Source organism: Mirounga angustirostris, unplaced genomic scaffold, assembly GCF_029215605.1.
Source record: "Mirounga angustirostris isolate CCGP_5_RB_7025 unplaced genomic scaffold, mMirAng1.0.hap1 SCAF_11, whole genome shotgun sequence".
Lineage (NCBI taxonomy): Eukaryota > Metazoa > Chordata > Mammalia > Carnivora > Phocidae > Mirounga > Mirounga angustirostris.
Genome location: NW_026991719.1, coordinates 30,015,279 through 30,042,812, shown reverse-complemented (window position 1 = coordinate 30,042,812; position 27,534 = coordinate 30,015,279). Strand labels below are relative to the sequence as shown.

General features: G+C 37.3%; 1 protein-coding gene, 1 long non-coding RNA gene and 1 pseudogene across 2 annotated transcripts in view; 1 reads left to right on the top strand and 2 right to left on the bottom strand.

Moving 5' to 3' along the window:
• Nucleotides 1-12,218, top strand: part of TMEM47 (transmembrane protein 47) — a 29,351-nt gene extending 17,133 nt beyond the window's left edge. Inside the window, exon 3 of the mRNA XM_064573908.1 lies at nt 8,903-12,218. Within this exon, the coding sequence (XP_064429978.1) occupies nt 8,903-9,081 (179 nt within the window). The 3' untranslated portion in view covers nt 9,082-12,218. The remainder of the gene's footprint in view (nt 1-8,902) is intronic.
• Nucleotides 1-27,534, bottom strand: part of LOC135361914 (uncharacterized) — a 109,905-nt gene that overhangs the window by 16,909 nt on the left and 65,462 nt on the right. The window contains exon 2 of the long non-coding RNA XR_010406079.1: nt 2,417-2,540. This is a non-coding gene — a long non-coding RNA (uncharacterized LOC135361914). The remainder of the gene's footprint in view (nt 1-2,416; nt 2,541-27,534) is intronic.
• On the bottom strand, nt 24,801-26,096 carry LOC123843585 (small ribosomal subunit protein uS5-like; annotated as a pseudogene).

Sequence of the window (27,534 nt, the reverse complement as noted above, 5' to 3'; positions counted from 1 at the left end):
ATTCTTGTGGTGCCTTCAATTTACCCTGTCACATCTGATTTGAAGACTGCAAAATAAGCCTCTGTGATTGTCAATAATGAAGACACTGACAGAACCATCTCAGATTAGATGGATTTTTTTTTTTTTTTATAGCTGTTTAAAGATGGGAACGGATGAAATTTCTCAGGATTTGAAGTGTAGTTTGATCTAAAAATATAAGATCAGAAGTAGTCTGCTGCCCCCTGCTGTTTGTGTTCATTTTTTATACCCAAGAAGACTGACTGGAATGTAGGTGTCATGAAAAGGAAGGTCCAGAGGGCTGAAGTACATCTAAGTCAAATCTCTCAAGTGACTTGCTCAAAATTCTATAGTAGTTACCAGCAGAGCCAGGGCTGGGAGGCTACTGAATTTTGAACTAGTGGTTCATTCGCTACTGACTCATTCATTCATTCAGCTGTTCATTAGGTGCCTCTTACAGACTGAACATGGCATTAAGAGACCCACGAAACCAGCTAAATAGCACCACAGATACTTTCTAATAGAATAGAAAACACTATTACAAAAAATAGTTTGAAATCTTAGGCAGTGGCCATACTATTCATTTTTCTGTTGATCTGTGTAATAAAGATCTCTATTGTGAATCATTTAGTACAACATGAAGATTCTCCTAAAGATTCCATCACAGTTCTCTAGTTTATATCTTGGTTCATGGATTTATCATGGATCTTTCTATTCTTAGAATGAAATAACTTAGGTATTTTAATTTTAGTATAAATTTGTCTTTGCAGCGAGGATTTATTAACATAGTGATAAGATAATTAATTGTAATAAAATTTTTTGATAAATTGTTCTGAAATTATATACCATTCCTTAAAACTGGAATTATGTTTTGAATAATCTTTAAAATACTCAGATATTTCTGATTTTACAAAGGTATAGAGGTACTCTAGACATTCTCTTATAAATATCCAGTATTATGGTGCTACCTAGTTACTGTCTCATTTAGATTTTAACTTACCACATAATAGCATGTGTAGAATCTATAAAGAAATCCATTGTTTATAGCACCTATTTTAAACATCCTTAGAAAAATAACTAGGAGTTTCTAGTTCTTTCTAAAAAAGCTCTGTATGTTTTCCCAAGTATAGGAAAATTTATGAAAATGTGAAAATAAGTACTGGTTGTAACAGAAAACATATTGTAAATGAACATAAGTTAGAGGTAATGGATTTGGTCAAAATAAAGATTCCAATTTAGCTCTAGCTACTACAAGTATTAGTAAAGTATAAAATAATGAGAGGAATCCCTACAGTAATAGTCATATATTCATATTCTACCTGCTGAGACCTAAAGCAAGCATTATACTGCTACATTTTTAAAATGTACATGTGCTGAGATTTAATTTTACTTACTCTCTTTTGACACTGTGCTTATGGAAGCTTTTTTTGAAATAACCATTAGTTTAGTGTTCATTTTGCTTATAAGCAAGGTAAAAACTTATTATTTGAAACATGTCATGAAAAGGTTTCTCTCTCCCATCTCAAAACCCATTAAAGAGTTGCCTGTCGCCGATTTCTGGAAAAGATACTCATTACACATAATAATCCATTATTGATTTGGGCATAAGATAAACAAATTTGGAAAATCTGCCCACTTGAAACAATGCTAGTGAAAATCATGGCTGTTTATTTTGCTTGCTTCATAGTAAACATACTTATTCTCTTGGTTGGCCTGTCTCACTTGTAATTCAGTTTAGTGATTCTTTCTAAATGTGTATTTGGAGCCATTTCCCCTTTTTGCTCATGTTGGTCTGCTTGAAAATAGTCTGTGTTTCTCTTCTTTTCTCAAAATGTTTTTTTCAAATAATACCCAGCCTTATCTTGGTGTTGACACACAGAGAATGTTATGTATTTTAGCAAAGAAATAATCTTTTCTTCTGCTGAAACATGCAGTACATAAAATCAAAACAAACATAGCATTACCACTTGGAAACATCTCTACACCGGACTACATAATTAATTAATTCAGCACCATGTGCTATGCCTGGCTTGTAACTTGACAGGGAGAAACAGGCATGTAAACAACTAGCTAACTCTAGCATAATTTTTCTTAAACCATTTCTCTTTTGACAGTTTATGAAGCAGCAAGTTTCATGTGAGCACAAAGCTCCAACCAAAACAGCTCAAGAAATTGATAGTTATAAAAATGATTTTTTTTCATTTATTGTTTTCATTCACTTATTTAACAAATAAACGTGGGGCACCTCTAGTATGTAGGTATACTGCCTTGGTGTTAGATTATATACTCCAAGGGTATTTACTAAAAGCTGATGATCAAATCTCATAAAGGCAGCCAAACATATTTTAAAGGTTTTGCATCTTCCCTTTATCCCTGAAGTCCCTAATTTGGGGGGGGGGGGGGGAGGCTTGTTACCCACCTGAATAGTTAGTAGAATGGCTAAGAGCTTGTCATCACTGCAGCCCGTCTAAAACATTGTCCCATGTTCCACAACTCTCTCACTCACTGGTCTTAGAAGTCCGTACTTCAGAATAAGATACTATCTGTAATAAAAAGGTTGACAACAATAATTAATCGAGCACCTACCACATGTAACACTGCTAGACACTTAGCATATACTATTTCTGATATAGCAATCTTGAGATTGGGTATTTATTTTCCCCATATTATCACTGAAGAAATAAGTTCAGAAAGGTTAAGTGACTCCCCAGGGTTATCCAGCTGGTCAGTTGCAGGGCAGGGTTTCAGTCCATCTTCACTTGGGTATGTATAACACATAGAAAAACAAGAGCAGAATCAGCCTTGAATTTTGAAATCAGCTGCCAACTGTGTACTGCAGTTGGAGTCCATCCTGTAACTCCATTTATTCCATCTCTTGGGGCAACACCTGAAAGAAATAAGCAACTTGAGAGGCCATAAAGACCACACATTGATCAGTGCAACATGACTGAATCATAGCGCATCATGAAAGTGTGCATTTTTCCAATACAGAGGACTATAGCATGTTTCTTATTGCATAACTGACAACGATAGGTAAAATATGATGGGATTGTAACTGGCATCTAGCTCTCACTAAAGAGTTGGTGAAATTAAAGGGGCTGCCTCTTTCTAGGTCCTCTTGTATTGTCTGGTTTTGCAGATCTTTTGTATGCCCCACTGGGACTTAGGATGATTTTTTCCATTTTTTAAAGGCTGTTAGTACAAATTGCAGAAGATTCTCAGTCTTCTAATTCAGATTTTAAATAACAGAATCCCCACTAATTTTATTAATGATACTTCCTTTCTGTTCTTTCTGCAAAAAGCCTTCTGTAAATGAATGTTTGTACAGAATGGTGATTGTTTTTCCCCCAGGGTCCTGCAACTGCTTTCCACCTCTGAGCTCTCTCTGATTAGAGGCTTGAATTTTGCAGCCCTCTTTACAATACTGGAGGTATTTTGAGTCTAGATTTTGGCAGAAAAACCAGTGTCCACCTTAGATTTCAAACTAAAAAGGAATTCTATTCACAGATCTTTATCAGTATCGAACTACCCTTTGGCTAGAACAATTTATCATATCAATGCCAATAATTAATTTCATATGTACTACAACTCTTGGTAGTTACAGATTAAATTTAAAAAGGAAAAGAAGGGGGCGCCTAGGTGGCTCAGTCGGTGAAGCATCTGCCTTCAGCTCAGGTCATGATCTCAGGGTCCTGGGATCAGCGGGGAGTCTGCTACTCTCTCCCTCCCTCTCATTCTGCCCCTCCCCCTGCTCGTGCTCTCTCTCCCTCTCTCTCCCAAATAAATAAGTAAAATCTTTAAAAAAAAATAAATAAAAAGGAAAAGAAGATCGCTTCATATTGACCCTTCATGGGCAAATGTTTTCAGAATTCTCCAGATTACCATTTTCTTTTTGTAAACATTCTCTATTTAGAGACTTGGTTGGTAAGTCCTATCAATTCTGTCTCTAAATTATCTTCTAAGTCTGTAGCTTCTTTTCATGACCCACCATTACTGCCTTAGTTGAGGGCATAGTGGAACACCTCCGTTCCCCGATTGGAACTTCCCCTACTTTATTTTTTGATGGTAATATCCGACTTAAAATATCTACGTGACTCCTTCCTTTCCCTTTCCTAGAATCCAGTTACTGCGTTTTTCTTTTTTCTTCACCTTCTCTCCTCTTTCTTTCCTGCTGGTGGAATCTCAGTCATCACTGCATACAGGTATCCATGCATTGACTAGCCTCCTTCCTAGGAGCCTCCCGTCTCTAGTCCCTCCTGCTTATAGTCTGTCTTGCACACAAACCCATGAGGTCTTGTTCTCAAATACACATTTGGTCTTGCCACTTGTCCCTTTGGTTTCTCCAGAGGCAGAACGTAAGACAAGGAAACAAGTGCAAGTACTTAGTCTGGGAGGCAAAAGCACGGATACAGAAAAGTGAGACAGAGAAGGGTAGGTAGGCAAGAAAGAGGACATTATCAAACCAGTTGTTGTTGAAGGCAGCTGGAGCTTAAACTTCCTGGAAAAATTCTGGAAACCGGTTTACAACACACACCTCAGAGTTATTTCATTGGAAGGACTAGGGAAGTGGGGTATTTAGAAGCCAGAATCTGAGAGTCACTGGTAAGGGCTGAGGTGATGGCAGGGGAGCCGGCAGCGTTCATTTCCCAGAGCACCAGGCCTGCCCCACAATCAGGCAAAGTAGCTTTCGTGGCCAGAGGAGAAGTCAGGCAAAGAAGTGCAGGTGTTGCAGACCGTTGGAAGTCAGGCTGACAAGTATTGGAGTGATGAAGATGAGAGCATATGGGTAGGGCACCAACAGCATCTACAATTCAGATAACCTCTGAGATGTCTCCCTGTAGAAACTGGTCTCTTATTTTTATGACACATAAGCCTTTTATAGTCTGAACCAAACCTTTCCATGGGAATGTACCCTTTATTCCAACCTCCTGACTTTTCTATAGATACACCCTCTTATACTGCTAAGCTCTATACAAGCTGCTGCTTTTTCCCAGAGGTCTTTTCATTTTTGTCTTCTGACGAAGTCCTGTCCATCCTTTGAGAACCAATTCAAATGGTGCTTCCTCTCGGAAGCCCTCCCTTCTTTGTCCAGGCAGAAATGGTGTTTGGGATATCGTTAGAGTTCAGAAAATGTGTAATGAATGGATCAGTGAACATGCCTCTGCTCTTACTGTTGAACACATTCATTTGTAATTATCTATGTGTCTGTTTTCACCATAGAGTATGAAATATGACCGGTCAAGGGCCATGTCCTGTCTGTCTGATCCCTTTCACCTGCCACATGGTCAACATCCAATAAGTTTTTGTTGAAATATCCCCTTAAATGAAAGTATTGGATATTTCAATATTGAATGTTTTCAATGGTTCAGCATTGAAAGCACTGAAAAATAGCCCCTTAAAACTAGACATAAGACAAAAATTAGTACCTCTAAGTTCTTGTCATGCCTCTCTCCACACAATTTCATGGTTACTAGTTTCGTTGCCTCTTTTCAAAAGAGTGGAGAGAGGTATAAAATGAACTTCAAATTCCCTTTAAATTCTAAAATGCTACACAACTTCACTAATGTTGCCCCTGAGGTAGAGCATAGAGAATACCACAGCCGATGCCTATTATGTTTCACTGATTGGTGGTAAAGTAGAAATGTAAGTGTGATGACGTTTTCTTGAGTTCTGGACTCGGTTTGTGTATGTATTTGTTTTTCCCTTCACAGCATCTACAAAAGGCAAGGAGGCATTTTTACCTGCCTCTGTGTATTTTTATTAAATGGAAAAAGTTATTTACAAATGCAGGCTTATATATGTTTTTTTCTCAGTTTTGCTATTACATGCATTTCTCTCAGTGATTCTAAAGAGAGTAAAATAATGCAGAGGCATAAAGCGTTTTAGGGTAATTTTCATCTGGCTACAACACAATAAAGCTTTATCTCTAAGAAAGCTGCTCAGGAGAATATGCCAGTGGAGCCTAATGGAGTTGTATTTCCACTTTTCCACTAGAGGGAAATTATGTCATTGTATTATACCAAGGAGGCCAAGTATTTGCTAAATAAAACACATTGAAATGAATATTAAAAGCAGCCTAGGTAAACAACTCACCCTAGGGACTGGCTCTTTCACAAAAGAACCCATATAATCCTTCTAGAATAGAATTCAGATCAGTTATTACTTCTCTGCTCAAACTCCTTTATCAGCTGTCCATCACACTAAGAAGAAAATCCAGACTCCCGCCCGTGGTTCACAGGTCCATCCCCGGATGGGCCCCTGCTTCTCTCTTCCGTCTTACGTCTCATGTCTTGCCCCACCCAGATTGCTCACTCCCCATTTGATTGACCTGCCCCCCCTCACTTCATTCAGGTCTGTCCTCAAATGACTCCTCCTCCCCTAAAAAGGCTTTCCCCAGCTTTTGATCTGAAAGAGCAGCCTGCATCCCTCTATCTGGTTTTCTGGCGTTCTTGTATTTTTCACGTCTCTTGGCAATACCTGCCATGTTCTGTGTCTGTTTCTTAATGGACGGCCTCCCCATGAGGGTAGCGACTTTTGTTACCCATGCCTTAAACTGTACAATTTGGTTCAAACTTTTATTGAATGAATGAATTTGTCGAATGAGTAAATGAATGACTATTCCTACTTCACATTTGTATTTCAATCACCTACTGGCAAGATCAGTCATGCTTTGACTAGTGACCAGAGTATAGGAGCCTGAGGAGAAATTGCCTTTTTATCTTTTAAACTTACTAACTTTGCAATGTTTTTCTGTAGTTCATGGTTGATAGTAATTAACTTCTTGTTAGTTTTAAGACATTTAATACATGAAACCACCCTTTCCCTCACAAAGTCACAGAGCCAGCTGACTTTATTTTTTTAATTAATACACATTTAGCACTTGCTGGAAGTAGAGGAAGTATGGGTTATATAATGAGCTGTCAGTTGTCCTAACAATGACTTAAAACCTTTTCTAAGACCTTTAAACTATAAACAAGATGTGATGTTCATTTTGGATGCCAAGAGATTCTCCTTTTATATGGACCTATTTATCCATCCACTCTCTATACTATGGAAGTGTGGTAGGTGCAGTGTTGAGCTACATGGCAAAAATGTTTCAAATTCTTATATCTGGCTCCAGAAAGGTTACTTGACCCCCTAGTCAGAACCTTACAGAATGGAATGATTTTGTGGAATCACACCCTCATGAATTTTCTGGAGTTCATCAATTTTACGCTAGAGAGAGGACCATTAATGTAGACTTTCTGGGAACATTAATCATATTGGCAATAAGGATCTTTTATAGGTACTGAGAATAGATGAGCATAGACTTTAAAGCACAAAACTCCAGTTTAATTAAATACGCTATCCATCCTACTGCTCTTTCTAAAAAAGGTAATAAACTGTATCTTTTTTTACTATATAAAATTTTATTCTTGTCTCCGTAATTGTTCATGTGTTTGTTGTTGTACATTTGGAATTTACAGTGTTTTTAAGATGAGTTAAATAATAATCATTTTGACTAAACATTTACTTTATGTAGCGGGTTGGCAAACTTTTTTTTATAAAGGGCCAGATAGTAAGCACTTCCGGCTTCGTGAGCTGCATGGTTTTTCTTGCAACTATCCAAGCTCTGCTGTTGTAACGTGGACAGTACATGAACGAGCCTGGCTGTGTTCCAAGAAAACTTATTTTCAAAAACAAACAGCGGACCAGATTTGGTAGTTTGCCAACCCCTGCCCCATAGTACATAGTACCCAGATTTTTTAAGATTGTTTCTTGAGGGTAGAAGCTGTCCTATAGTAGAGAATGAGGCAGATGCATCCCATAAATTCTAGTTAAGTTGATTGAAATAAAGTAGAAATTATACAATACATGCAATATGCAGTTATGATTTTGAATGGAAGACATCATCTTTTGTGTAATCCAGTGTCTCCCATATAGAGATATCAACAGGATAAGGACCACTTTAATTTTAGATATATAAGAAAAAACAACAACCCTTCCCTTTCCTGATGAATTTTTTTTTTTTTAAATCAGGTATGACTCATCACAGTTCCCCTTTAGCCCTGACTGACAACTGACTTAAGAACCAAGAGTTAGCTGAGAACAAAGAGCTGAGTTTTGTCTTGATGGTAGTAGCTAACATTAGCTGATGTTTTCAGTACCATTAGCTCCTATGCCTTCATTGATTTCATTCTTTTTTGAAAGTAGGTGAAGAATAAATATATAAATGTCATCTGTTATATCTAACACAAAGGTTTAATTGGATGTGGCTTCTTGACAAAGATGACTTTTGAGCCCCTTTTGAAGGATGAGAGGAAAGGAATGAAAATCGTTTTTGATCAGAGGAATATAAGCAAAGGCATCATGGTAGGAGTTGCTAGAATCATTGGCTGAGTTACGTGGTATGGAGAAGTAGCAGCAAGAAAAGCACGTCTTAAATCACAGCTTGACCACTTTCATCAGTACAAATGAATTTGAATTCCTCAGTTCCTCAAGAGCATAAATAAATAGCGAGGGTTTCGGGTATTTGCGGTCACTGTTCTCGGGGAACTATTTACAGGTTTTGTTTTGTTGAGCTTATAGTACTACTTGCATAATAGTGATGCTTATATATGTATGTCTATAAAGTGAGAATCACTACTTTGTATGCTCTTGTAAATTATTGCACTAATTATTTCATCAAGTACTATTATGGGGAGTTACTAATTGCTAGTAGAGTAATTCTTACTATATTGTGAAACAGTGTTAAAGACAAAATTGCTAATGTTTTAAGGTATACCATCTGGAATAAGCAATGCTTCAAATTTTTTGGCTTTTATGTTTGATTACAAAGCAATTCTCATACATATATATTTATATGTTGTATCCTTTTATTTCCTGCAAAGAACACTTTCCTAATTTCTATTTGCTTTTCTTTCAGTTGTTTTACAGGTTTGCAGCCTGGTCCTTTACCCAATCAAGTTCATTGAAACTGTGAGCTTGAAAATTTACCATGAGTTCAACTGGGGTTATGGCCTGGCCTGGGGTGCAACTATATTTTCATTTGGGGGTGCCATCCTTTATTGCCTGAACCCTAAGAACTACGAAGACTACTACTAGAACCAACAGTCTCACATTTTAAAAAACAACCAACCATCCAACAAAAGGATTACGTCTGTTATCTTTTCTAACTCACTGTTTTCTAAAACACATGTGGAGCATCAAGCAGTTTCCTCAGTTGATTTAATATCTTTTGCCTTTTGGCTGTCAACATCATAACCAGCGTTCACATCCATTTTAGGGACCTGCACAAATTAAGAGAGCTGATTAGACATAGGCAAATGCTGCAAACTTCCAATATGTTCATGTCATTTTTCTTGACAAGTGAAGGGTCTATATAGGCAATGCTTTGGCAATCAGCTTCTCCCCAGGAAGGGAGTCAAGACTTGGAGGCATGTGCTTTTCATTGTGCGGCTAGCAATTGTGCCTCAGCCATATCTAGAATGAGGAAAATTGAGAGTCTCTGCTTTCCCTGGGGCAACTAGAAAGAAATATGCATGAGTTGCTTTTGTCCGAAGTACCCTTTAAATCATTTACCAAACATTACTGCAAATAATTGTGCATATGTAACAAGCTTAAATATTTTTATAGAAGGTGAACCATTAGTATAAATGGTAATAAGTTGTTCCCTACTCCAATACATGCATTTGCCTATTACATATAAAAGTAATATTTGCTCTAGTGAAGTGATTTGAACACTAACCTTGTACACGTTAAGAGGCTTAGATTGGTATTCACACTTATTTACTGTACAAAAGTACATATACCTTAAAGCTTTTGCTCTGTGTTCTCTACTGTTTCACTGGAAAGTTTTAATAGAATTGTATAAGAAGAAAAATTGAAATGGTGTTAATCTGAAAATTCATGATTCTTCTGCAAGCACTGTAGTTCAAAAGAGAGTAGCAATTAGAATGATCATTTTGTTAAAAGTTCAGTAAAATAGAAGGCTGCTTTTTTTCAAGTACTTTAAATGTCTTTATTAAAAAATAAAAGAATAGTGATAGATTTATAGAAATGTCTAAATGTCTCAGTAGAGGAGTAGAATTCATCTGGTTATCACCTGGTCCTCTGAAGTTAACTAATGGGCTGATTTCTGCACACAATTATGATGGATTTATGTTAAGGGAATCATTTGTTGGCTGTTCAAATGGAAGGAAGGAAATATCAATGATAGGGAATAAGTTTGCAACTAATCTCACACTGCAAACTTGCATTAATCCTGTTTAATACACAAATTTGGATAGTTTAATTATAAACATATTTTTATATCAAATAATACAGTTCTAATATAAAAGTTATAGATAGTTATTTTTGTTAACAAAGACACTAAAACAGTATGTCCTGGTTTTGGCCCTTTTGCAGAAAGAAGCATTGGAAAAATCATTTAAAACCTACTTATGTTCTATTGTATTGCAAAATCTGTTAAGAGCAGGACCACATCAATAGTATTTAATAATTTGCTTTACCTCCCAGAGCAGAGTTCTGCTTTCAGCTTGTCTTAAGAACTGTTGCCAGAACAACAGGGGAAAAAAATCTATTTTATTATTCAAACGCTTAAAAAAAAAAAACCCTTCCATCTTTTGACTTCTCTATAGAATCACAAAGTAAATATGAAGAACCAGGCTTGATCTTACTTTAGCAATGACAGACAAAAGTAATTAAATGCATCCTAGAGGGGCACCTGGGTGGCTCAGTTGGTTAAGCGACTGCCTTCGGCTCAGGTCATGATCCTGGAGTCCCGGGATCGAGTCCCATATCGGGCTCCCTGCTCAGCAGGGAGTCTGCTTCTCCCTCTGACCCTCCCCCCTCTCATGCTCTCTATCTCATTCTCTCTCTCAAATAAATAAATAAAATCTTAAAAAAAAAAAATAAATGCATCCTAGAGAGAAACCTTTATAAAAGTATATGATTCTCTATAGACTCATAAGAAACTATGGGTGGAAGTTTTCCAGAAGGATATTAGTATCATAGAATCTTCTGAAGCAATTTTCTTGAAAAATAGTGAAATCTGGGCCAGACTGTCTTGCAGTTAATTGCATATTGTCAGAGCAGCATGAGAAATACAGTATTTGTTGGATAGGGATTTTGGCTATTAAACACTCTCTATTGTGAGAGAGTCTCTTTATTCCTGAATAATGGGAGAACAGTACTTTGGGGCTGACATCAGTGAGGCACTTTTCTTAGTCCTAGCAGAGGATGCAGTGTGCTGTTAGACCGGTATCACATCTCGAGTCGTACCAAGTTTTCATTCTCTGTCAATATGACAGGCTGGAAAATGACAGACTATGTTATAGGCTAAGGCACACATATTTGCAGTACACTCAAAGGTAGATTTCTTATATAAGTTTTCTCCCCTTCCCAGTGAAGAGCCCTATGTTGTATTTCTACCATCACTAATATTTGAAAGTATTTCATGACTAACAAGCTCAGTACAACACGAAAATTGTTGCTTATCCGAAATACTTTTTGTCTATCAGAATGAACACATGTGAATTTTCACCTACATTACGTCTTTGCAGCTTTAGGTTTGTTTGATGTTTTCTTACAAGCAAAACTGTTGACTATAAATCCATTGTTTATCTTAGAGCGATATATACGCATACACACATAGAGCATAAAGTACTCATCAGGGCTAGTTACTTGGATTTCTTGCACAACTATTTAGCTTTTTGTAAGTTCAACATGTAAATTTTAAAGACAAATATAGAGAGACCTATGTGTTTGAAATATAAATGATATATATGGATTAGCATGTACCTGTATATTATTAAACATGCAATGAACTGACTGGTAAGTGACGTCTAATTGTATGGCTAGCAATGTAATTTATTCAGACTGTATTTTTGTACAGAGCAGCGCACACTAACCTATGCCTCTGTGTCCTCTTTAATGCCTAAAACTGTGCCTAGAAATTTCATCTGTCTTAAAAAATAAAATTATACTTCATGCTGTTTATGCTATAGTTTCTCTACTGCTGTTCTATATTTATTATTTTTAAATATATGACATGTTTACTACTTAAATATGAATCCATGGTATTCTGGTTATTTTTTCTAACAGTCCTCTGGGGGAAACCTGTTTATCACTCCAGTGGTTTTGAGTTTGCAGTTTCGCGATCGGTTCTTCATTTCCTGATTTTTGTAGCTGACATGAAGTTATCTATGTGGAAAAAATAAAAATAAAAGTGGTTTCACTGATGTGGTTTGACTTGTGTCTTCTCTGCTGTGTAGACCCATTAACAGGTTCCCAAATTACACGTCTGCAAGTTCATGTTCTCCTTTATAATATATATTACCTAGAAAACAGAACCTGCCATGGCATGCTCATTTTATGTAAAACTTTTAAAACTAGTTTTGTTTCATATTCTCTCCCAAGATTCTTTCTGTCCCCTGCAGTTGAGTTATATAAACACTAAGAGAAAGAATGTTAAATGTCTCTTTAAACTTTATTTTGAAATGCACAGGAAGGAGATACAGCGCAGGCTACTGGTCTTCCTACTCTAATGACACAATTAGAAACAGGAGTAGCAAAAGGGTCGATACTCTGTTTTGGCTTTTGTTTAGTTTTCGGTGTTTGCAAGGTAAGTTAAAACAGCCCCTCCTGCATTATTTCTCACTTTTAATTACAGAGGCATGCTTCATTTTCCGTGCACACGCGCATGCGCATGTGAACAAATCCATAAAATTAAAGTCGAAATTTCGCATCACCTTTGTGTATATAAATGGTGAGTGTACTTGGAAAGAAATCTAAATGAGGCAATAAAATGCACTTGTATGGTTGCCAGAAATTTTTCTTGAAGATATAAATAGAACCACATGTAATCGAATAAACTTTCTTGTGTTGCTAAAATCAGTTTGAACATGAAGTACATATTTTTGTTAGGATATCCTTTCATGTCTCATACGAACCCTTCAGTCTTGAAAGGTTCACAGAACTCTTTTCTGCCAAAAAAATACTGTAAATCATCTGCAACTCTATGCTATATTTAATGTCAAACTTCCAGAAGTATGCATATTTGACAGCTATAAATTCAACATTTTCTATCATTTTGGAGATTTTCCTTTCCAACGGCCTTACTATATTCTAATTTGATGGGGGTAGCATCATTCATTTGATGTATTACGTTTTCAGTATAAAGTACTTTCATTTGTATACAGAATTCTCATGAGCAAAACACTTACAAACATGTCCTGCCTGATAATTATCCATGACCCACTTTCTCTGAATTTGGAAGACATGGAGACATAACTTCACTCTGATTTGACAAGGAAAAATCCTTGGCCTTCAGATTTCATTGTGAACATGAAACAGGAAAGTGTTTTCAATTTGCTCTGCCATAATGGCCATATAGCCTGTTAGCAGTTTCTTTTATTAAGTCGGGTCCATCCTATGTCAACACAGTGTCCCATTTTGAAGGTTTTTAAGTCGTCTGGGTTAGAAAATAAATTGGTAGTGAAATTATTTTCTGTTCTGTAGAATAATCCACTGAATACCTGAATTTCTGATTTATCAAATTCTTATAACCTGTTAATAGCTTTTCAGAAGTGCAACCTTAAATGGGATTAAAGGAGCAAATAAAAATTAGGATGATGTGCTTAGTATTTTCACTGGAAGCACTAATTTATTTGAATAACTTAACTTCTGTGTCAACTATTGGAATGTGGTATCATAGCTACTGAATGCTAAAGTTAAGATCAGACTAAGTAACAAAATGCCATCTAATAAAATGCCAACAATTTTTCTTGTATGAGGCAGGTCTTCAGACTATTCGAGAAGTCCTCAGATTTCTAACAACTACGTGTTGCTATGAGCAGAGAGTCCATATATCTATACTTGGAAAATCTGTTTTCAAAGAGTCACCAGCTGGGTGACTCAGACATTTATATTCCAGCAGTAAGTCTAATGGTTCCAAAGTATAACTAAGAGAACAGGAGCTGAACTGTTCAAGTGGGAAGAATAATATGTGGTGTTTCAAAGCCAAGATTAACAGCACACAAAGAATGGTGTTCTTTATAAAACTAAAGCTGTGTTGAGTGGTTCACCAGAGAAACTCCATTTTGGCAAGCAATTATTTCCAAGTTGAATGACTTCATAGGAATAATAATTATAAAAAACTTGGAACGAGTACTGGAAAATCATGTCATCAAACCAACAAAAACCTTGAATACTTCAATTTCTGCATGTGACAAGAATTAATGAAGAAAATAGTATCTAAACATATACTAATAAACATATATACTAATTATATATAATAATAATTACACATTACATACATGTGATGGTGGTACTGAAGACTGCTCCTTGGCTGCTTTGAATTTATCATTATAAAGGTAAAATAAGAAATAAACAGCCTATTTTTTTTTAAATATCGTTCACAAGAAAGGTTCCAAGAAATTGTTTTAAGTCTGAACAGATGAAATTATTATGAATGAGGGATTACACTGTTAAGGGATAAATGGAGGAGATACCTTGTGTTAACCGATACCTCGTGTTAACTCTTTGATACCATGTGTTAACTAAAAAAACATAATGCTCTTATGCTTGGGAAACTCTCCCACACACAAACTTCTCTATCGAAGTGTTTTTGGAGACTAAGTACCCCTTTGTGGCTATATCACTGCTCAGTGGGAATGTGGCAACTCCTGATGTCAAGAACAATTTTCCAATATTTAACATTTAGGTGATTCTTCTTAAGCATTATCTAGCTATTATGGTTGTGTTAATTATTTGCATAGTGATGTGTCTGAAAGAAGCAAAATGAGAAATTGTAATCATTGGGAAGGAAAAATTTTCCTCTACCATTCAAGTTTTTGTTTTTTGTTTTTTGGCTAGTCTTAAGAATTAAATTGATATGAGACAGATAAACAGGAAAAAATCAAATTTAATTATGTACATATGGGGACTCTATAAGATTATGAGGCCCACAGGCAGTCAGGCAGTTGAGCTAAGGAGAAGTGGGTAGGGGTCTGGGCCTACAAAGGGAAGGAAGGCAATTCCCAGGAATATGAAAAAATCAGTGTTTGGTAAACAATATTTGCTGAGCATTCCAGAAACAATGGGACACAGAGGATTTGGATCAAACAGGACTTGCTAGTTTCCTCCCTGTCCACTGCACCCAGTTCATATTATACTCTAGTTATCTGTGGTGATAGCTCTCCCCTGGAGCAGATCCTCTATCTAAATCCTTTCAGGCAGTTATGGAAGAAGCAAAAAAGAAAAACTCCTTGAGTCATCTGTTTCTTAAAAACAATCAGCCTAAAGTAATCCACAGGCCAAAAGACACATTTTGAGGAGGCAAATTTTGCTCCCCTAAATAATAAAACATTTAACACTTATGATAATGAAAATTGTTTCTCTTTCAACTCCACCCTCTGAATGCTGTTCACTGTTGGAACAAATTTGGCATAAATTTGACATAATATAGAAATCCTTATGGAGGTATAAGGTTTCACATAAAATTTCCAGTTATATTTTCTGAAGACCTTGATATTTTTAAATGCTGCTTAATGAAGCAGAATTTTGGAAAAATCTATTCTCAGGGTATTTCTGTGCAAGCCTCAATATTTAGCACATCTTTCTAGCCAATTTTCAAGACATGGAGTACTTTGAGTTACTTTCTCCCATTTCTTCAGGCCTGTATAAAATTATTTTTTCCCTATCTGTATCAAAAGTCAATAAATATTAGTACATATTTAGCCAGGTCTTTGAGCTTTAGCAAGTTCAGGTATGATCCTACACACCAGGATCCAACCTCCTGCTGTCAATGACTGCATAGCATTTTTGAATTAGAAATGTTCTAGAAGTTGAGGCAACCACTAAGACTTCTTATGCCCATTCAAACCAAAAGCACTGTTTGGCTTCAGTTAGGTTTCTTTGACTATTGTGCTGTTTGGACAGGGAAAACACATGTAATATGCTATTTTCCTAAACTAAGGCTGGTTTTGATTTATTATTATAAATATGTACAAATTTCATGCATTTATATGCTTAGAAGGGTTTACATATTATCTATTTTGGAACTGGAGCATTTTTAGATTTACAATTTAATGGAAATACAAAGTTACAGTCAGAGTAAGGACTGGGGGAAAATATCTACAGGAAAAGGAGATCAAACAGCTGCATCTTCCAAGTTTTACCATTTAGTCATAACTGTGTGGTATAAGACTGTGAAGGTATGAGAGCAGAAACCTGCCAGGTTGGTATAATTGATTAGCTTTGGAGTCTATGCTCCACCCATAATGATTTTTCTGAGAACAGTAGAGGACTTGGCAGGCATCCATATTTGCACCACATGACCCTGCACCCCTGGTCAGAGGTAATTACAGCAGAGATGGTTCCTGCCTTAAGCTAGCCTCCTCTGTTTCTCTTGCCCATTAATTTGGAATTGGTCTCTGCATGTAGCTAGTAATAAAATGCATAAACCATGGGGTATTGGGGGTGTGTGCAGGGATGCAAAGAAAAACTGCAGAGAATAAAGGAATGGAATAGATATGCAGAGAGAAGCAGTCAAGAAGGACCATGTAACATCCAGAGAGTGGGAAAGAGTACCAATTCCTAGTAAAGTCAAGCTGCCTGTGTTCCATGAAGTACTCCCGTGTCCTTCCAATAATTTCCTGTTTTGATTAAACCAGTTTTAGTTGGAACCAACAGAACCTTCTGTTAGACAAAGCACCCTTCATTAGAGGGTTCAATATTCAGGTTCTGCTAAAAGTCCAAAAAAGAACTGGGAAGATTTCTTGGCACACTTCCCATCCCAACCCAGGGTGCCCAACATTCCATTTCCCCATCAAAATTTACTCCCACTTGTCTCATTCACATTACAATGCCTCATTCACAGTACAATGTAGCTCAGTGAAAAGATTTTAATGTAAACTCTCCCTTCTCTGTGTATAGTTTTTCCAGGATCAAAGTCATATGCTAAGGGGGAAAGATCAATAATTATTAGATGGCATAAAAGCTGCCCTGGAATCTCAGAAGCCACTCATGGTAATTTCTCTTACATCTTACATCTAGAACGTACTGGCAATCTACATTAGCCCCTAAGAGCTGTTGCTCTGCACAACCCCAGAGAGCACCATTCACATGTGTTCTCCAAGAATGCCAGTCTTGCTGACTTTGCCTCTATCTTTGAATTTATGGCTTATCTTGAGGATTTCAGAGTAATACCTCACACACACACATATCTTTTTTTTTTTTTTTTGCCATCTTAAAAAAACTTTATTATTTTGAAATAATTTTGGATACCGAAAAAGTTACAAAACTGGTAGAATTTCTGTCTACTTTTCACCCAGCTTCCCCTTATCTTAACAGCATATATAAACATTGTATTTATCTGCTTGTCTGAAAAATACACTGCTCCTTCCAAAGATAACTATGAGTTTCGGGAAGAAGTCTTGGGCCTGGGGTCAGAGCTGCTCTTATGTGTGGATATGAGGATACTTGCTGACAGTAAAGCACAGTGAAAGATCAAATGAATGCACACACATATCTTTTTTAAAGATTTTTTTTTTAAGATTTTATTTATTTATTTGAGACAGAGAGAATGAGAGACAGAGAGCATGAGAGGGAGGAGGGTCAGAGGGAGAAGCAGACTCCCTGCTGAGCAGGGAGCCCCATGTGGGACTCGATCCTGGGACTCCAGGATCATGACCTGAGCCGAAGGCAGTCGCTTAACCAACCGAGCCACCCAGGCGCCCTTTTTTAAAGATTTTATTTATCTACTTGAGAGTGAGAGAGAGAGAGAGAGAGAGAGAGAGAGAGAGAAAATGAGCAGGGGAGAGGGGCAGAAGGAGAGAGAGAGAGAGAGAAGCAAACTCCCCGCTGAGCAGGGGCTGGATCCCAGGACTAGGAGATCATGACCTGAGCCGAAGGTAGACACTCAACCGACTGAGAAACCCAGGAGCCCCTCACACACACAATATTATTATCAACCAAAGTTTCCATTACTGTCACTCTAGTGCTGCTTTGGGCTCAAGTAAATCAAACCCAAGTAGAATCAAGCATTTTGGAGCAAACCCAGTAACTGCATATAGTAAAAGAGTCTACTCATCCAACTTCTCCAGAGATCTGATCTGCATGGCTGCTTAAGCAAGTCAACCTAATGGTTACAGTTATTCTTGGATCCTCTTTTGGCTACACAGTGGCTCCAACACATGACAAAGTAGTTATATACAAGCACAGACAACTAAACCCAAGGTCAAAGACTTAATCTCCCCTGCATTTGTGTTCCCAAATCATCCGAGGATTAAACAAGGGATGGGAAGTAAAACCTCCCCCATTCTTGCTATTGTGTCTGCCTAAATGCAAATCTGTGTGTGTGTGTGTGTTTTAAGAAAAGAACATTACTTGTTCATGAAAATCCACTGATGAAATATGTATTTCAATATCAGATGCACTACGACATAGATACTAACAACTTCAAGAGGAGGACTGTTCTTTCTTGCAATGAGACCAAAAAATATTTAGGTGTTTACATGACATACTAGGATGAATTTTTTACTTCTTGGTGCGAAGTATTACAGGCAGTCAAATTAACTGTCAACTCCACAGCTTTCATCCAGGGGCTAAGTCATCCACTTTGAGAGGTGTTTTGGGTTTTTTTCCTATTTAATTTCAAAATAAAGTTCTATTGATTCATGTGAATTTCAGCTTTGATGGACATTTTTTCTGTGACTCTGGATGACAGTGGATGGCCTCATGCCCTTAAGACAAACTGATTCATCACCACTGGTATAATACACGATCCCTTCTTTCTGTGAACAATATCTTCAAATTGCCCAGAGAAGCCACATGCACGCACAACGTGAGACAGAGTGGTTCTGATAGCTGGTACTATTGAGAAAAGGGTTCCTTAAGACTTAAGTGATAGAAGACTTCAGGGATATGGTGGGACTTTCTCTGGCCCATTTTAGCTGTTTCAGTATTTGATATCACTAAATACCCTACATCATCATTTTTCTCATTCGTTTACATTTCTCAGGCCTTCAAAAGATCCTTGAACACATTTAACAAAAAGTTTAATCCTTTAGCACATTCTTTTTCCTGTGGCCTGAGCAGCAAAGCCATTTGTTTTTTGAAATATCAGCAACTATCCCATTTCCTGGGTCAAGGGAAAATACATGCCTTGGTATTTTCCATTCTTATTTGGATCTAATAATGCAAGGCAAAACAATTTTGCATTCCTGACTCCTTCATCAGGAAAATGACATAAGAATCCACATAACAAACACAGCACAAGGCATTTAGGACTGCTGTATTTTACACACTATATTTAAATGCTTCAGGAATAAGAATAGAGTCTTAAAAATACATCCGGTCAGGACTTGCTTCCTCCTTTCTCCAGTCTTTAAATGCAAACACATGCATACTGACAAGTCTCAGAAAAATAGCCCTAATGAGAATTTCTCCCTTTCCCAAGGGGTGCCCTCTGCCACCATCTATTTATGGAATAATAGTGGGCTCCCTCCTTCATTCTCACATCCTACATTTAAAAGAGCAATTTCCATTTTTAAAGTATTGCTGAAAGGAAAGAAGTCATCTTTTATCACAGTCAGGAAAGGTCAGCAAGTCAGTAATCCTCCATTCACTTACTGACAGAAATATCCTTTCCTCCCACAGCAGACCAGAAAAGTGATTTATTTGAGATTGGCATTAATACATAAAATGTCCAGTACACCTAGCTATGCCTGGGCAATCCCTTACATGGTCCAGAGGCTTCTTTTATTACCTGCTAAGGCTGTGAATTGAATCTGTTGGAGCAAGCATTGTAGATAGGATTCCCAATCCCCTCCCAAGCACTCTTCCATAATATCTAATCCTGCCAAGGCCAAAATATTTTCATAACGAAGACCAACCAAGAAGCGCTCCTTGCTTCTGTGCCCAGATGTTGACCTTTCCTTTGCATTTGGGTGCCCACACTCACGGACGACCCTATTTACAGAAGTTTTCTTTGTTGCAAACTGCATGTTTGTTTCTCAGTCCTCCAAATATTCACTAAGTTTTACTGTGTCTTTAATATGGGCCCAATGTTGTACAAGGTCATGGGACATTATTAAAGGTATAATCTGAGACTTCACAGGTCTCCTAATTCAAGGAGGGAACACAAAGCATTGCACACAGAAACAAAAATTCTGCCCTATATTGTGGAATACTTGCAGTTCCCAAGGTAAGTCCACTAATTTTATTACAACCTGATACTTTAATGATACAGGGTATATAGCAAGATTTTGAACAAAATTAATACATGGTTAAACAAAATGATATATGTAAGAATCAATCTGGGTTTTCCTGTTCAACTGTAGGGTAAATACTTTCTTTTGGGGAAAAAAAAAAAAAAAGCAAATTTCTACCTGTGACCTGTATCTTGTATAATCTAAGACACCACTGATTGTAAGACTTTATGTACCAATAAGAAAGGAAAAAACAAGATTGGGTGGAGGAACGGTCTCCTCTGACTAAAATTGGATCACCAAAGGCTATAGCTTCAGTATAAAACTAAGCAACTCAATAGAGTGGCCACAGAGAAAGGGAACCTTAATATTTCAACCTTGACACTGGGTGGCAAATCTGAACAACTAGTCAGTACCCATGCAGGTTTGAGGTCTGAATTCACACTTCCAGTGTGGTCCAAGAAACCTCAAGCGGAGAATTTAATTTAAAATGGTCTCAGATGGGTAGTGCCTGAAGTTGGCTGGCAAAAGCAAATGAAAATTCTCTCTGGAAGACCTTAACTATGATCTAGGCTGACAAAGATTGAGGGTGCAGTTGATTATAAGATGCACTCTGATTTCACAGGTGTGAGAAAATATGTCTTAGGATTAATGAAATATGGTTATTACTTATTTGTAAGTGATTAAAAGACTTTCACCTCAGAATTAGCTCTTAGTTATTATTAAAACATCTGAGATTTAAGAAGAGTTGTCATATATCTTAGTTATTATTTTTCAGTGTCTTTAATATTGGGAGACTTATCTATTTATCTTCTATGTTTTCAGCCTAGCAATCCCAGGCTAATAACATGTCACTTATTCACAAAATAATAATGGTGAAAATATTGGATAAAACTTTAAGTAGTTTATTTGAAAGATTTGCTCTCTATAAAAGCAACCATTTAAAAAAAGCATGATGATTAATGGCAGCTTAGGCTAACAGAATTTAGATAAACCAGAAGATAATCATGTAGAGGTGCTTCCATACATGATGTTCCAATTAATATTGTTTGTTTTTAAATCTTTTTTATTGTGAAATAAAACACACATGAAAGTGTACAAATGCATATATAGAGCCCAGTAATTTATCATGGAGTGAACATCCATATAACATAACCAAGATCAAAAAACCGAAATTGTCATGCTTCTCTCATCACTGTCCTCCCATTTCCCCCACTCTAGAGATAATAATTTCCTTGCTTCCTTTTTTTTTTTTTTTAAATAGCCTCACCATATAACTATTCATCCTATACATTACAGTTTTGTTTAGTCTGGTTTCTGAACCCAGGAAAGTGGACTCATGCAGTAGTTTTGTTTCTGTCTTAGTTTGTTCAACATTATGTCCTTGAGATTTATCCCTATTGATGCATGTAAGCTGTAGTTTGTCCATCTCACTGCTCTATAGTATTCCATTATATGAAGATGCCACAATTTATTTATCCATTCTACTGTGGCTGGACGTATAGTCTGCTCTCAGTTTGGACTATTACAAATATTGATGGTATGATTATTCTTGTACAAATCCCCTGATAAGCTGTGATACACACAGTTCTGTTGTGTATTTATAATTTGGAATATAATTGACGGGTTCTTGGGGGAAATTCACATGTTCAACTTAATAAGTATTTCCAAGCAGTTTTCCAAAGCAGTAGTATCAATTTGTATGCCCAGCAGCCATGCAATTGAGTGCCAATTTTTTCAGGTTTTTTTGTTTGCTTGTTTGTTTGTTCTTAGTCATTTGGCCTATGAAAAATTTTTTCAATGACTTTTAAGAATACATAAAAATTTGCATATAGCATTGTAGGATTAAACTGTCAGGATTGAAAACTATTGACAGGCTCAGACAATGAAGCAATGACAATAAGGTAAAATTCAGCAAGAAGGATACAAAGCTACCTCCTCTGATCAAGTACAGTATGAGAAGACTAAGGGTCACAGAATTTCACATGAAAAGATGGTGGGAGCTTATGAAGGTGTCATGGTCAGGATAAAAGTGCTCTCCAAATCTGCACTAAGCAGGGTCAGTTTTCTCAAAGCAGAGCTTGTATATGCCCAGCCCCTAATGAGAAGTTATCATTTCTCTCAGGAGATGTTTTCTAGTTAATGAATAAGTTGAATGAAGGGATGACTGAATAGTTTGTGTTCAAAGCTGAATACTAGAGAAAGGCACTCCAGAGCAAAGCTCTTCTGAGCATTCTTCCTCTGTCCTATTTCAGAGGACAGAGACAATTAGGTGACAATTACCAGAGGATAAACAAATGATTAAAATAGGAAACAGTGAAATCAAGGCTAGGATCTTTTGGAGACATTGATGAAACAATAGGCTTTGTCTTAGTTATGCTTTCTGGAGAACTCCCTTTTCCTGTTCTGTTTCATCTTAGGTTCCTTTTTGTTTTTTCTTCCCTTTTCTTCAAAGTTCACTTTTTTTTCTTTCTTTCTCTCTAAAAGTGTCAGTTCTGTGTTTTATAAAAAAAGGACTCCTGCAGACAAAAGCCTCCCAAATCAAGAAGTCCCTCTTCTGGTCATGCCTTGCTTAGCTTAGGTGCACCCTTCTACAGAGAGTCCTGTTTCTCTTCAGTTCTCCCCATTATTCATTTCACCCAGTGTAGCATTCTAGTTTTATTTTTTATTTTTTTGAAGAAAATAATAAATTTGGGGGGGATGTTTGATATATATAAAAATGAAAAATCAAATGGAATTTAAAAAATTCATGCCCATAGAGAATATTCCATGTAAATAAAGTCACACCTCATAAACTTAATGCCTATTAGCATCTCCAGACTTTTCTTTTTTATGTTTATTCCAATTTCCAGGCATAATCAGCTTCTTGTTTTGCACCATTTGTATTTGCATGCCTCCTCAAAGCTGAGGAATAAACGCCTGTTTCATTGCTATTTCCCTAGGTTATTTTGGTTCAGCGGTCTGATGTGTGTAACGCTTCATAAAATTAAGAAATATCTTATTAATGCCTTCATTTCCCCTTCAGGTTTTTTATCTGTATGATCTATGCTACAGATTACACTTACTGTAAACTTAATCTATTTTTAATGACACTTGCCAAGAAAACCATGGCTTTATTTTTCTGTTTACTTGGTAGTTGCCGAGCAAATAGCAGCGGTCTATCACTGATTCGGAAGGAAGGTGACATGTTAAACTTCACCATTTATCAGTTTTCCCTATGTAACTGGCATATCAAAGAACAGTGCATTTTATATCATCTAGTGCTTGCCCGGGGTTTCTTTTTTTATGAGACAAAGAAAAAACTTAGTTGGAATTTTACAGCATCTTTGAAAAGGAGTTGCAGCTTCATAATAATGACTTATATTTTTAGAGTGCTTTAACATTGACAAAGCACTTTCAAAAAAATAATCTCATTTCATCTTCACAAGAACAAAGCCATTCAGTATACTGTTTAGAAGATGGCCTCTGAAGCCAGGCTTCCTAATTTCAAACCTCTCCTCTTTCATTTTTTGTCTATTAATATGACCCAGGGCAGTTCACTGAACTTTTCTCTGGGTCACAGTGTCTTCTTTTGTCCAGTGAGGATGATAATAGTGCCTATAGATTTGTTGTGTGCATGAAATGAGAGAATCATTTATATCTGTTAGTTATTGCCACAATAATATGTGTACTGATATAAATCTTCTAGGGTATACCACTAAAAGTTTATAGCTGGAGGTTGGCTATACTAATCACACCCGGTCTCCTGAACAGGTCTAGGAGTTGGCTGGATGCCAGTTGATCTAGGATGGCCTAGGCTGGAATGACTGGATGTCCTTAACTCCGTCTAGTTGTGTCTTATTCTCTAGCAGTCTATCCTGGACAAATTCCCATGGCAAAAGAGGGCAAGTCCCATTGCCGAAGTTCACTTCAAACCTCTGCACTCTCTCACCCATGCTAATGTTCCACTGACAAAAATAAGTCAAGTTGTTGAGCTCAGAATGGAAGGACAGGGTAGGTCAGCCCACTAGTGATGTGAGTACTGAAAATATATTATTGCAAAGGACACAGATACAGGGAGGGGTAAAAACTGTGAAGCTATCATTGTAATCTACTACAACATGTGGAACATAGCAAAGTGCCTATAAGACAGAAGATTCAATAAATGTGTAGCTCTTACTATTAGGTTGATCCAAATGAAATGATCATTTTTGTAGATAAAAATGATCGAATATCAGCAATTTTGTATGATTCAACCTCAAATTACCATTACAACTTCCTATAAAAAAGAATTACCATCTACAATTTTCAGTGGAAGAGACTGAAGCCTAAGTAATTTTCAAGGTTACTCAGCTCATAAATTTTAGCCTTTTATTTCAATGTAGTCTTCTGACTCTAAATCCAGTTGTCTTCTCTTATATTACAGTAGCATTATGAGATGCTTGGTGATAGATAAATGATTGTAAGTATGACATGACTTTATATATAACAAAGAGTCATAATTTTTTATTTTTTAACAGGCTTTAATTCACTTTATTTTTCTTGTATAAAACTATGTGGTGGCCGCACCTGGAGCCTGGGTTTTTTTATTTTTTAACAGGCTTTAATTCACTTTATTTTTCTTGTATAAAACTATGTGGTGGCCGCATCTGGAGCCTGGGTTCTCTGCACGGAGACTCTGGTGTGGGTCTTTGCAAGATGGTCAGTGAATTCCTGATAGGGAGACTTGGTGAACACAGTCTCTTTCCAGAGGTCTTAGGTGAGATAGCCATAGGTCTTGGAAATGGCATCAAAAGTGGCCTTGGTGAAGTCTGGGGGCAGGGATGAGGCGCACCAGCACAGAGCCACAGTGGCTAGTCACCTTGTATGGGATGGTACGGGGCTTGCTGATCTTGTTCCCCCAGTAGCTTTGCCCCACAGGGACGACGGAAAGCTTGGCCAGGAGGATGGCCCCACGGGTGGCAGTGGCTACCTCCTTTGGACTACTTAACACCCAGACCAGTGTGTCGATTATAATCTCCCATGGCAACAAATGCCTTGAACCTGGTCTGCTGGCCAGTACGGGTTTGCTTTTGCACAGGCATAACCTTTGAAACCTCATCCTGGAGGGATGGCGCCCAGGAAAAAGTCAATGATCTCAGAGTCCTTGATGGGCAGGGAGAAGAGATAGATCTCTCCTCGGGGACTTGATCGTCATGCCCTTGACCAGGCGGCCCAGCTTAGTGATCCACTCCTTGGTCTTGGCCTTGCCTCCGAGAGGCACCCCCCCACCCTGGCCCCCGACCACGGCCAGGACCAGCTCTGGGATGCCGCTGCCTAATCCTCCACTGAAGCCCTGGTGGCCTCCCATTCCAGGGCCCCTGAAGCACCGGCGTCATTCGCCATTTGGTGTTTTCTCAGCGAAGAAGCTAATTTCCCAGCTCTTTATCCTCATAAAACTTATGCCCTGCCAGTGAGTACAGACATCTGAAACACCTGCTCTTTTGCCAACACTAACCCTGTAGCATTCCATCTCCTGGTTACTAGCTCCTAGAAATAGAAATGAAGTTGATAGTAGCTAAATGCTATATTGGTACTCTCAGAAAAGCCACCTCAAAAGCAGTTGAGAATTTCTGAGTTATAGCTAAACACATTATTTCATGCTTATTTCACTTGTATTTTCCTAAACATGCTGGCTATGGTATTTTTTTCACATTTATTTCTTGTTTGTATATCTAATTATATTTAAGCCAGTTAAACAGATACATTCTGTATAAATATATATTTAGATTATTTTTACATATGTGCCTAATACATATTTAGCATTAAACTATGCATCACAGGTGCTCCTGGGTGGCTGTTGGTTAAGCATCTGCCTTTGGCTCAGGTCATGATCTCCAGGTCCTGGGATCGAGCCCCATGTCAGGCTCCCAGCTCAGCGGGGAGTCTGCTTCTCCCTCTCCCTCTGCTGCTCCCCCTGCTTGTGCTCTCTCTCTCTCCGTGTCAAGTAAATAAATAAAATCTTAAAACAAACAAAACTATGCATCACAATGTTTCTAGAGATGTTCTGTGTACTGTCTTTCACATGGCCTCTACTCAACAAATTGCCTTAGATTAGTAAACAGACATATAGTTACAATACAATTGATGTCCCTATGTGTGGATTTGGATGAATCAATTAAATGAACATCCAAATCAAATTATTCTTACATTTACAAATCATGTGTCATGTAGCTCAGAAGGAGAGAATATTTGTAAAGCGCAATAAGCTATTAAAGTTCCTCATTACCATATATTGCTGCTGAATTAAGTTTCCTTATCTGTCAGTTAGTATCTTATTTACAATAAATCTAATTTCATTCCCCCCTTTCTACTCCCACTAGGGTCAGGATCATGGAAGGATTCTTCATTCTCTGAAAAACTGGTAATTTCGAGACTCCAGAATTCTGTTACTTAATGCTTTTTAAATTAAATGATTGCAACGGATTTATTTTGTTGGTGTTGTCAGATCAAGAAGGACATATATTTATTACCAGTGTGAACAGCCACAGCATCTTATCAGGACTAGTGGTGCACTAAAGACTCTCACTTCTGAAGCATCCTGTTTTCTGCCTGGGGCCCTAAAAACGTGTGGGTGTGCCAGATGCCATCTAAAGGAAGTGTGAGAAGGGGACATGACATCACAGGGTCTTTAGTTGATTCCTATTTCTGTCTTGTACGGGTTGAGTGACTACGGGAAAGACATTTAAGTTCTATATTCCCTCTCTAATATTTGTATAAGCTCTAACTCACAGTGTTACTTGGCATCAAATGAGATCTTGTGCACACTTAAGTGCCACGCAGTAGTTGGTCAAGCTCTGAGCTGCAGAATCCAGAGAGTCATCTGAGAGGTAGATGCTGATACATCTAGTAAAGGAGAAGATGAAAAACAGCCCACACAGCCTCTAAAACTGAGGAAGTTACCCATCAAATCTTCCCGTTATGGTACTTTATTTTAGGGGGATTCTTTTTTTGCATATTATAATTACCACAGATTATTTTGATTTGAGAATGTAGACTGCAGTGTTTTTTAAACTTCTTTTTTACTGTGATACAGCAAGAAATGCATTTTTATTTTAGATCATTATGCACATTCTGCACACATACATACACATCTGAAAGAAAAGTTTCATGAACTCTTGCTACCTGTGTTGCTGTCTAATATTTTCTACTCTGCCTTGTTTCTACTGTAATTTTTAAAAATTTTTTAAAAAATGGTTGGTCAGTATCCCAGCAGGAATGTGTCACAACATATGTTTTAAAATACTTGGAAGTAGGACAGACCAGAATTTAAATCCCAAATCATCCACTCACTCACATGGTGACTGTGAACAAATTAAACTCTCAG